General features: G+C 48.1%; 1 protein-coding gene across 11 annotated transcripts in view; it reads left to right on the top strand.

The window, feature by feature from the left end:
* The window catches only part of LOC137324491 (echinoderm microtubule-associated protein-like 4), a 350,494-nt gene that overhangs the window by 293,063 nt on the left and 44,977 nt on the right, over positions 1-12,454 (top strand). For all 11 annotated transcript variants that reach the window (XM_067988817.1, XM_067988815.1, XM_067988814.1 and 8 more), the window contains 3 exons: positions 939-1,090; positions 2,659-2,784; positions 3,729-3,860. In XM_067988817.1, the coding sequence (XP_067844918.1) occupies positions 939-1,090; positions 2,659-2,784; positions 3,729-3,860 (410 nt within the window). The remainder of the gene's footprint in view (positions 1-938; positions 1,091-2,658; positions 2,785-3,728; positions 3,861-12,454) is intronic.

Here is a 12,454-nt window from a genome sequence, read left to right as displayed (position 1 = left end):
GATAAATACTTGAAGGGAGAAAATTTGCAGGGCTGCGGGGAAAGAGCAGGGGAATGGGACTATCTGGATTGCTCTTACAAAGAGCTGGCACAGGCTCAATGGGCCGAATGGCCTACTTCTATGCTGTAACCATTTTATGATTCTATGATTATCACAATTAAATTAAATTGCAAATCACAAATTATATGTCACGTTCCAAAATGCTCAAATTATATAAACTTACAAACTTAAGTGCTATCAAATATCTTTGTGTAATCAGTTCACAAATTGTGTGCATTTATAACAGTGGAGTATCTGGTAATAACAAAGTTTGAATTCCTTAATTCCTGTGTAACTCAGAAGCTATTAATCTGGTTTGGTTTTGAACTTTTGGCAAACTTCTGGCATAGTGAGAGTGCAATCCTTTTACTTCTGGGACCTGGGTTCAAGTTCTGTAGATTATAAGTGAAATGCTTCTGGACACTCTTTAGCCACTAGGTACCTGTGTATAACACAAAACTGCCCAGAATTTAGCCTATGTTCGCATTGTTGTCACTTAGAAACGACAAGGTTGACTGGTTTGGGAGTTGGAAATATATTGGTGCAGTGACTGTGCTGTTCTGAGTTTAGGGTTAAGGTTTAATGTTGGGCCAGGATAGCAGCTTTACCCTGTATTATACCTGATCTAGAAGTATCTGATGCTGACATTGAGTGCTAAAAGTATAAAAAGAATTCCATTCACCAGGACTTATATCTGTAACCATTATGGCCACAAATATGATCCCTCTAGTATCGTCCTCTCTTGCTTATACTTTTTTAACTGTACAATGAAGATGATTATTTGGAAATATACATATTAACTAAGCAATGTTGAATTTAGCACCTTTAACTAGACTTACAATTACCTAAAAACAGTGTATAAACTTATCAATTATATTTTGTTTTTTTCCATTGTTTAGGGGTGTATCAGATCAGCAGGCAAATTAAAGCACACGATGGCAGTGTATTTACTCTCTGCCAGATGAGAAATGGAATGCTGCTTACAGGGGGTGGGAAAGATCGCAAAATCATCCTGTGGGATCACGACCTCATTGTAGAAAGGGAAATTGAGGTAAGCCTACTGCTGTACCTTAATAAGATTGTGGAAAAATTTGGTCATCAATTATAAGGCTTTAAAAAATGTTGTACACTGCAAAGATGGCTGCTAAACAAGATTTACAAGTTCTCCTTTAATTGGGTGGATTGTCAAGCAGTTTCAAGTGCAAAGTTGGATTATCGGCACTATGAATTGAAAAATCTGAAAAGTAATCCATGGAAGAAAGGAAACATCTAGTAGATCAAGAATACAAGGGCTTGAAGATGTTGCTGAAGCCTTCAGGGATTATTTAACAACCCTCTGCATAAAGAAATTTCTCCTAGCCACTTTCCTCAATTTCTTAGTGACAATACCAAATTTACTTCGACAGTGCTTCGCAGCTCTGCAACCTCTACCACTGAGAAAGACAAGAGCAGCAATGTCATGGGAACATCATCACCTCTTGGTAACACGCAACCCTGACATGGACATATTATCACTGTATTTTCATTGTCAATATCCTGGAATTCTCTACGGAACACCACTATGGGAGCATCATCACCAGAAGGATTGCAGGGGTTCAAGGAGAATGCCCTCTACCACCTTCTCAGAGCAACTAGGGATGGACAATAAATACCCACCCACACCTAGTGAACAACTACATTTCACCTTTATTTGCCTCTGACTCAGAAGGTTAAGATTCAAACCCCACTTCATGGACTTGTGCACATAATCTAGGCCAACATTCCCAATGCAGGGAGTATTGCACTGTCAGCGATGCCGTCTTTTGGATGAGACATTAAACCAAGGCAGTTTTTGCCCCCTCAGGCGGATGGAGAAGATCCCTTAGGACTATTCAAAAAAAGAGCAGGACAACATTGCATCCTCAATCAACACAGGGGAAGAGCAGGGATCCTATAGCACTATTCAAAGAAGAGCAGGACAACATTCCACACTCAACCAACATTTATAAAACAGATTATTTGGTTATTTATCCCATTGCTGTTTCTGGGACCTGGCTGGGTGCAGTTTGGCTGTTGTTCCTCCATCTTTAAGAATGATTGCTCCCTGATCATAATACAGCATGACAGCGTGCACTATTCCCAAGTAAGTGTGGACAAATTGTAATCTTTTGTAGGAGGGTGCCTTCTGAGATCTCAGATATCTGGCTGAGATGGGGACCAGCATCAGTAGGGAAACTTGAAGGGAACCGGTGTCCTACCATACCATAGTATGGCACTTTGGCAGATAATGTGCTGGAAAAACATGAAAAATTATCTTTATTGCACTCTGTTGCAATACTGTATTTAGATTTAATTTTTATGAAGAGAAGACCAAGACTATTTTAAAGAACCGGTATTGATATTTCAAGAATTACTTTTGATTTGCATATTACCCCTGAATGAAATGGTTTGGCATTAGTATATGGGTTTTGTTTGTCTATTCAGGAAGGCTGAACTGGTGAGAAAGGAAAATGTATCAGTGTTCTTCAATAGTTTGAGAATTTCATTGATGTGGTTCAAAATTTTACTGTAGTACAGTTGTATAGCAAGTGATACAGTTCAGTATATGTAATTTTATTTTACTTTTTTGTGTTGGTCTAGGTTCCTGATCAGTTTGGAGCCATTCGAGCAGTAGCAGAGGGGAAGGGGGACCAGTTCCTGATTGGCACATCACGTAACTTCATTCTGAGAGGAACGTTCAATGATGGCTTCCAGATAGAGGTACAGGTGAGTGACATCTTCACTTTTAACTGAAGCTTCATTTAAACAACTAAGTGCTGCTTTGCTGTGAAGAAGGTAAAGTTTTCTGGAACAAGCTTGGCTACTAAAGAGGGAGTTGTCACATTAATGTTCCTCGATAAAAGTACAAATCGTTGAAATTATTGAGCCTGCCGCAAATTATGTTTTATTTAGAATGTAGTCTTGTGTATTTTAATTACTGTTGCATAAAGGTACAGTAAACTGAAGTAGGTTAAATTCCATTAAAAGTGTACTTCACAGATTTATTTCAAAAGTTCTTATTTTAAATTATTTATATATCTTTATAAAATATCTTATTATGGCGTGCACTTATATACATTAACCTTACTTCCTGTGTTGTATTTTTATAATAGAAAACCCACATGTCAACAAGTCACATTGAAAAACTTTATCTAAACATGTCAGCATTTCTTTGTCACAGGCTCTTGATGAACCAATCAAATCATTCAAAATGCTTTTTGAAAATTAAATTCTGCATTTTTCTCTATCTTGAAATTCTAATGTGCAAAATAAAGTTTTAAACAAATTGAATAATTTTTTAAAAATTACAAATTTCACAATAATGATTAAATATAAAAAATGAATTTTTTGTGTCTTTTAATTTTTCCATACTGCAAAATTCTTTTAAGGTGCAATTGTGCACACAGCATCCATTATTCAAAATACAAAGATAGGGAGAACACATTTTCTGCGTTTGGTTCTCTAAATTGGAAATAATTTTATGTAATGAATATATACGTTGCTCGCTACACGGAGACTATAAGAGACCTCTTCTATATTATTGAATCATGCATATTATTTTTTAAAAGTTAATCGTTGTAACAGGCAAACATTTGTATAGAATTCTGACTAGATCAGATATGCTGAATAGGTGTATTTGATTCTAAAGCTTGCTGTTTTAATTGTGGCAGGGTCATACAGATGAACTCTGGGGTCTAGCTACACACCCTTTCAAGGACCTTTTCCTGAGCTGTGCCCAGGATCGACAGGTTTGCTTGTGGAACTCTGTGGACCACACACTTGAATGGAGCAAAATCTTGGATGTAATTATTTTCTACATTTTAAAATTATTTTTGAAAAGGCATGAGAATGTACAAATTGATTGTATTTTAAGCTAATTACAGATCCAGTGTTACTTTAAATGTAGAGGGGCAGATTTTTTTTAAACTGAACCTTTTAAAATTCCCCTAGTATTAGAATTCTCCTTCTGTGAATGGCTCTGACTAGTAGTCTGTTCAAGATGATTCTATGAAAGAGTATTGGAACAAATACAGCGTACAATGTTTTTTGATTTATTGCGATAGATTTATTTTAATTAGGATTACTGTAAACTTATTGAGAGCTCAGATGTCTTTATGTGAAGTGGCATTCAACTCTTTCTAGAAAATTTTGTCTGCCATCTTCGTGGAATCATAGAAAGTTACGGCACAGAAGGAGGCCATTTGGCCCATCGTGTCAGTGCCGGTAATGCCATCAGCAGGAATTAAAATGAGAAATTATGAATAGGTGTAACACACAACAGTGGGGTGGTTTTCACCTGCTGGATGTCGGCCTACCAACATTCTGAAAAAGCAATACAAGTGCCTGACATTACTCAGACAATATAGACACCAGTTTCTGTTTTCCAACATAAGTTTATAACAGTAATGATTTTCTGGTGGTGGCTCAAAAGCAGCAATTATTGGGTGGAGTAATTGTAACCATATTGCATTTCAGAATAATTCTATTGCTTGTACAAATGAGAGGTCTAAGTTTCTGGATAAGACACTTAAGGAGCAGAGACACAAGGGGCTCGATTTTCCCGGGAAATTGTTGGGGCGGGGGGGGCTCCGAAAATCGGGGAAATCCCGCTCTGGTTCAGAAGCTGGCTCCAACCCGCCGACTTCTGAGTTCCCCATGGACGCACCTGTATGCATGCGGGCGTCCCGAATCCGGAAATCCCGCCGGCTTTAATTGCCATGCGCACCTTCACACCCCCTGCTGCCAACCCGCCACCATTTCAAAATTGAGTCCAAGGAGAGGGCTTTCAAAATAAACCTGCTTAACTGTAGACTCTTTAGTCTTAGATCAATAACTGCCGAAGTAATGGAACAGAACATAAAGAGCAAGCTTGATGATTGCCTACATGAAAATAATTGAGTAAATGTCAGCCAATGTGGTTTCAGAAGAGGGAAGTCTTACCTGGCCAATTGCCTTGAATTTTTTGAGGAAGTGACATCCTAAATTGGTGTTGGAGTACCCTATGATATATTGGAGCCGATTTTCGGATGGCCGAGTGGGTGTGTTGGGGGAGGGGGGGCTCCTAAAATGGCGGAATCCCGGAGTGGGTTTGGAGCCCGGCTCCAACCTGCTGACTTCCAGGTTCCCCAATGACGCGTTCGGGTGCGTGCGCAGCTCCCGCATGCGGGACTCCCATGGCAATTAAAGCCAGCGGGATGATAATTTACATTTTTATTTAGGTAGCTGAGGTAATTGACAGACCTCATTGACTGGAGATTTTGGCAGGGGTGCAATTTTGAAGGATCCTCAGCGTGTTTCCTGTGCTGTGGGGAAACACTGCTTGTTGGAGCAAACGTTTCAGCCAGTGGGAGATGCAAAGGATTATTTGACAGTTGGGGTGAATACCTCATTTATTGCAGCAGGGCACTCTGTCACTTCAGACAAAGTTTTGGCTGTAACACCTTTGTCTTTCCACTCAGAATTATTAATTTATACCCTAAACTCTGCTGTGCAAACACATTTACCTACTTTGCAGACCCCCTCAAACTCACACCGTCAGGATGGGGGGGGCACCATGGCTGCATTCATCACTTCATCCGAGGACAAGCAACATCACCAGCCTCGCCAGGCACGCCGTCCACCTCCACCACATGGAGTTCCATAACACAGTGCTGCGCCACAGGCACCTGCACAAAATAGTCATGCAACTACACATACACCCACTGTAGCATAACCCAATGCGTGGCATCAAGTGTAGGTGTTCATGGTGGTGTTCATGAAAGGGACTTATTACACAAGCCAGTCAAGAACGGCCAAGACGTGGCAGTAGTGGTGACAATAATAATATTTAATGTGCCATTAACAAAAATCAAATATAAATAAAAACATGACAAACCGTCAAACACCCTTGTGCATCCCCTTTGTGCTCACAAAACCTTTGCCTTACGCTTACGACTACTCCTACGTGGTGCTTCCCCTGTGGCTGCAGCAGAGGTAGTGGCAGGTTGCTCTTGTTCATGCCCTGACCGATTGGATGCTTTGGCCTACGCCCTCTGGGTTTCAATGCCCATGCGGGCCCCGGGCCCCTCCAAAGGCTGCTCCACCTGCACCTGTGCAGGGGCAGACTCGACCACCTGGAAAGGAGGCAGCATTGCGGGTACTGGTTGAGAGGGGGACAACTGGGTGAGGCGTGGGAGCGCTTTGAGTGGCGTCCCCACTTCCATGTCCCCTTTCGCCATCATCCCTCTCCTGGGCCAGGCCCACATCACTCCTACCACCCTGCTAGACGACAGTTTGGAGGACATGCGTGAAGCCTTGTAAGGCCAGTGCTAGTGTATCTGCCTGCCTGTTTAAGGCGGCAGAAAGTTGCTCACCCTGAGTCAGAAGGGCCATTGTCAGGGCCTCATTGGACTCATTGGTGAGCCATGCTTGAAGTTCGATGGAGGCTAGCCTTCCCTCCATCGCAGACATTCCCGCACTTACCCGCGACACTATCTCAGAGATGCCCTCACGTCCCTGTGACAGTATCTCAGAGATTCCCTCCTGTGCCTGTGCCACCATTCCACTCATGCAGGAGTTGGACTCCTTCATCCTCTGCGCGATGGTGGAGAGTGCGCGTGGCACCTTGCAAATGTGCTGCTGCCCCTCAATCATTCTTCTTTTAAAGGATAGCCCCCAGGGTTCAGTATCTGTGTCCAGCTGAGCAGAGCCTGGAGAAGAGTGCTCCCACCGACGCGGACTCTCCACAGCTGCCCCTGCCACCAGTGTCTGCTCGTGCTTGCGTGTGTGGTGACTCACCGTGTGCGTCCCCAACTAACTGAGGACGGGGACGCACCGAGGTATGTGTATCTGCGCTGGTGGATGGCTCGCTCAGATGTGACGGTGCCACCTCAGAGGCCAGCAGGTCCTCTGAGGAATCGCCCTCCGTCGTCACGGTGGTCGCTGAACGCCCTGTAAGAGAACAGAAGGCAATATTAAGCATGATGACAGATGTTGAGGTGCTGAAGGTGGCAAGGCATGTTAACATCATTTGCTATTGTGAGTGCTGAATGTTAAAGTTCTGTCACCAGCCATTTGTCGGGTGGCAGTCTCGGCGTCCCTGACGGACAGGCACTCAAGGGTGCGGCTCACTTCAAGAGCTTCCTGCTCCGCATCCGTGAGAACGACCTGATGTTGCGGCCCCTCTCCGGTCTTCGCCCTCTCCCATGCATTCTGGGCTCTCTTCTCCTACAAGGGGAGAAAGTAGAGAGGCGTGAGTCAGGGATGGTGATGTGGCCAACCGCTGAATGCATTGGTTTGGGTGAGGCTGACCGTGAAAGAGATGCATCAGAGGGTGAGTATGAGACAGAGCCCTGACATTGTATGAGGATTGGGTTGAGTGGCAGTAGTGGGATGAATACTGGGGAGGTGAGTAAGTGCGGGTAAGTTGAGGATGAGGTTTGAATGGGTGTGAGGAGTGATGTGATAGAGTAGTGTTGACAATGCAGAAGGAGTTGTGGGGTGGGGGCGGTGATGTGGAAGACGGAGTGTAGGAGAATGAGTAAGTGTACTCACTTTGGCTGACCTAGTTAGGTCATTGAAGCGCTTCCTGCACTGTATGCAGGTGCGGGAGACGTTGCTGCTGGTGACCTCCCCTGCCACCTCGAGCCAGGCCTTCTTGGTGGCAGAGACAGGCCACTTCCTCCCGTCCGCTGGGTAGAAAATCTCCCTCCTCCTCCTCACCCCATCCACTATGACCTGGAGTGAGGCATCGTTAAATCTGGGAGCAGCCTATCCCCTGGTCTGCTCCATGCTGTACTTTTGTTTGGTTGCTGCAGGAGCAGCGTTGGAGGACTGCCCCTTTAAATAGGGCACCACCAGCTGACCGCCTGTGAATGCGCTGTCCGCCCACTGCGCAGGTTGAGGACAGGAAACCCGGAAGCCACGGTAAGTGCCTTCAATTTACACCCGATCGCGTGGGGAACGGACCGATTTCACTGGGCCGGGTTGCCCAGTCGCCCCCCCCACCGCCCCCCCCCCCCCCCCCCCCGCTGCCATCCTGCCTCCTTGGTAATATCAGGGCCATTGTTTCTGGCTTTCCAGAAATGCATTGCAAATTGAACAAACTTGTAGATGATAATAAGTAGGATGGGGCAACTGAGTTTGGATAAACAGAATAACAAAAGGACTTAAGACAAAATTAGAATTGTGACACATGGGGCCCGATTTTACCAGGCCTGCGGGTTTCCGGCGGGTTGGGTTTTGGGAGCGTGGTCAACACGCTCGGTGAAATTAGTGGGTTGCCCGCGCGATCGTAGCAGGCAATCCACTAATTGGATCCAATTACCTGCTCCTCCAGGCTCCGCGCTGCTGGTCAGGTGGGCTGCGCATGCGCAGTACGATCTGTCAGCTGGAGGCTCTCTAGTTAAAGGGGCAGTCCTCCACTGACAGATGCTGCAACCAATAGAACACATTACAGCGTGGAGCAGCCCAGGGGGAAGGCTGCTCCCAGTTTAATGATGCCTCACCCCAGGTATCACCAGATGGGGTGAGGAGGAGGGGGAGGACAGAGATCTTCCACCCGGCGGGCGGGAGGAAGCGGCCTGCCTCTGCCACCAAGAAGGCCTGGCTCGAGGTGGCAGAGGAGGTCACCTGCACCACCAACATATCGCCCACCTGTATACAGTGCAGGAGGCGCTCCAATGACCGCAGTAGGTCAGCCACAGTGAGAACACGTAGTCTTTCCCCTACACTCCGTCTGCCACAACACTGCCCCCACCCCACATCTCCTTCGGCACCGCCAACACCACTCTGTCACATCACCCCTCATACCCACTCAAACCCCATCCTCATCTTACCTGCACCTACTCACCTCGCAAGTACTCACCCCGCCACTAACACGCAACCCAATCCTCATATCTCATGGCTCTATCCCATACGCACCCTCTCGTGCATCTCCCTCACGGCCAGCCTCACTCAACCTGCCACCACCTGTGCTGCAGCCACAGGGCATGCATCACATATGTGCAGTAGGCAGCGTAAGGCAAACGTGTCGTGAAGGGGATGCACATGGGTGTTTGAGGGTTTGTCATGGGTGTTATCTATATTGAATTTCAGAACAACTCACATCACACATTATATTGGCACCACCACTGCCATGTCTCCGCGAATCCTGTCTGTTTTGTGCAATAATGCCCGCTCCTGGGTATCACTATGAGGACCCACCACTGATGCCACCCATTGTGTCACTGCAGAGTAGGTGCAGGTGTATTTGCAGGGCTCTTCCGCGCAGACGACTGAGAGACATCGGCGGTGTACCCGGCTGAACCCTGGAAGGATGCGGAGGAGAAGTTGTGGAGGGCAGTGGTGACTTTGGCAGCGACAGGTAAGCAGATGGTGCTGGGGCCAGCCAGGAGCAGCTCGGCATTAAAGAGGCTGCAGATGTCCACGACTACATGTCGAGTGAATCTGCGCCTCCGTGTGCACTGCTGCTCGGAGAGGTCCGGGGAGCTGCGCCTCGGTCTGTGGACCCTGTGGCAAGGGTAGTGCTCTCTGCGACGCGTCTCTCTCTGCGGTAGCCCTCCCTCCTGCTGTACAGGTGGATGTGTCACAGCACTCTTGTGGAGCTCCACGTGTCAGAGGTGGACGGCGTGGATGGCGAGGCTGGTGATGCTGTTCGCCCTTCGAGGGGGTCATGACTGCAGCTACGACGGCCCCCATCCGCAATATGTACATCTGAGGGGGTCCGCAAGGTAGGCACATGTCTCCGGACCCCGGTGTGAGTGTGCAGGTTGGTGACTTTGACCGTCAGGAGGGGGGTGGTGGAGGCCACACTTTGTCCCAAGTGACAGAGCGGCCTCCTGCAATATGTGAGGGTCTCCTCCCCCCGCCCCCCCCCACCTGTCAAATGGACCTTTGCAGCTGCCACAGGCTGACGGCTGCAACACGTCCAGTTCAACTAGGACTGTTTCCCCCAGTGTGTGAAACAGTCCCATGTTTCTCCAAAATCACACAGTCCCTTAATCAGGTCAGTTAATGACCTGAACAAGCGAAATAAATACACTCAAGTGGCATCCCGCTGGCTTTAATTGCCTGCGGGATTCCCACCAGCGGGGGCTACGCACGCACCCCCGCACGTCATCGGGGAACCCGGAAGTGGGCGGGATCGTGCCGCGATCCGGTCACATGCCTGGATATCGGGATTTTCGGGGCCCCCCCGCTGGAAACGCACAGGAAACCCGCCGGTAAAATCGAGCCCATGAAATTCAATACGGATAAGTGAAAGTTGCTGTATTAGAGGAGAAAATATGGGGGACATATTCAGTTGGAGAACTGGTTAGCAAAGAGGTCTGGAGAGTGATAGTGGTCTCTTGCTCAGTTTGCCCCTTATTTGTTTTTATCCTGCTTTGAATAAGCGCATGTAGGCAGTGGAATGATTCAGTAAATGTAGCATGGCTAGAATTATTTCTGCTCCCTCCGGCCCACCATTAGAAGTAACTCACCTCCCACTGTGACAAAATGGGCGCCCTGGCCCAGTGCCATGCACCCCTTCTTTGCCTTCTGTTGCTTCCTCTCTTCCAACCATTCCTCTTGCCCCATTTCATCTCCCTGCCTCCTGTCACCCTCTTCCTGTCCTCCTCCCTACCCTCTCCTCCTCTCTTCCCTATCCCTCCTCTCTTCCCTATCCCTCATCCCTTCTCTCTTCCTTCTTCCTCCTCATCCTTCTTCCTCCTTCCTCCTCATCCTTCTTCCTCCTTCCTCCTCATCCTTCTTCCTCTCCTTCCCCATCCTTCTTCCTCTCCTTCCCCATCCTTCTTCCTCTCCTTCCCCATCCTTCTTCCTCTCCTTCCCCATCCTTCTTCCTCTCCTTCCCCATCCTTCTTCCTCTCCTTCCCCATCCTTCTTCCTCTCCTTCCCCTCCCTTCTTCCTCTCCTTCCCCTCTCCCTCCTCCCTCTCCCCTCGCTCTTCTCCCTTCCCTCTCGCACTCCTTCCCCTTCCCTCTCGCACTCCTTCCCCTTCCCTCTCGCACTCCTTCCCCTTCCCTCTCGCACTCCTTCCCCTTCCCTCTCGCACTCCTTCCCCTTCCCTCTCGCACTCCTTCCCCTTCCCTCTCGCACTCCTTCCCCTTCCCTCTCGCACTCCTTCCCCTTCCCTCTCGCACTCCTTCCCCTTCCCTCTCGCACTCCTTCCCCTTCCCTCTCGCACTCCTTCCCCTTCCCTCTCGCACTCCTTCCCCTTCCCTCTCGCACTCCTTCCCCTTCCCTCTCGCACTCCTTCCCCTTCCCTCTCGCACTCCTTCCCCTTCCCTCTCGCACTCCTTCCCCTTCCCTCTCGCACTCCTTCCCCTTCCCTCTCGCACTCCTTCCCCTTCCCTCTCGCACTCCTTCCCCTTCCCTCTCGCACTCCTTCCCCTTCCCTCTCGCACTCCTTCCCCTTCCCTCTCGCACTCCTTCCCCTTCCCTCTCGCACTCCTTCCCCATCCCTCTCGCACTCCTTCCCCTTCCCTCTCGCACTCCTTCCCCTTCCCTCTCGCACTCCTTCCCCTTCCCTCTCGCACTCCTTCCCCATCCCTCTCGCACTCCTTCCCCTTCCCTCTCGCACTCCTTCCCCTTCCCTCTCGCACTCCTTCCCCTTCCCTCTCGCACTCCTTCCCCTTCCCTCTCGCACTCCTTCCCCTTCCCTCTCGCACTCCTTCCCCTTCCCTCTCGCACTCCTTCCCCTTCCCTCTCGCACTCCTTCCCCTTCCCTCTCGCACTCCTTCCCCTTCCCTCTCGCACTCCTTCCCCTTCCCTCTCGCTCTCCTTCCCCTTCCCTCTCGCTCTCCTTCCCCTCCCCTCTCGCTCTCCTTCCCCTCCCCTCTCGCTCTCCTTCCCCTCTCCTCTCGCTCTCCTTCCCCTCTCCTCTCGCTCTCCTTCCCCTTCCCTTCTTCCTCTCCTTCCCCTTCCCTCTTCTCCTGGTTAATATTTGGGTGAGTACCTTCACTAGTTCTGAAATTACTGCCACCTGAAAGAAAATGACATTCTAATGATTTTGGGGAGGAGAGACTCTATCAAATCTGGTGGAAGATCCCACACAAAATATTAACCTATGTTTCTCATTCAAAAAATATGCCTGGCCTACTGTGCATTTCTAGCTTTTTCATTTTTTTTTAAATTTCAGATTTCAAAAAATTTGCGTATTTTGTATCTAATGGACAGCCTCTCTAAAGCAATAGCATAGTCAAATAATTATTACAAGCTAGCATAAGTTATTTCATCATAAAACCTGATGAAAATACTAATGAAAACCATCACTCAGTACTTGCAGTCGCAGCAGAGGAACATTTGTGTTTTGACTCCCTCCACCAACCTGCTGTCTGTTTATGAGCACCAAATCTTATCTAGCTTCTAGCCTCTTGTGCTGCTCTTGTCCTTCTCGGTGGTAGAGGCTGGAAAGTGC

Source organism: Heptranchias perlo, chromosome 8, assembly GCF_035084215.1.
Source record: "Heptranchias perlo isolate sHepPer1 chromosome 8, sHepPer1.hap1, whole genome shotgun sequence".
Lineage (NCBI taxonomy): Eukaryota > Metazoa > Chordata > Chondrichthyes > Hexanchiformes > Hexanchidae > Heptranchias > Heptranchias perlo.
Note: the sequence above shows the minus strand (reverse complement) of the source record. Positions and strands in the feature narration are given on the sequence as shown.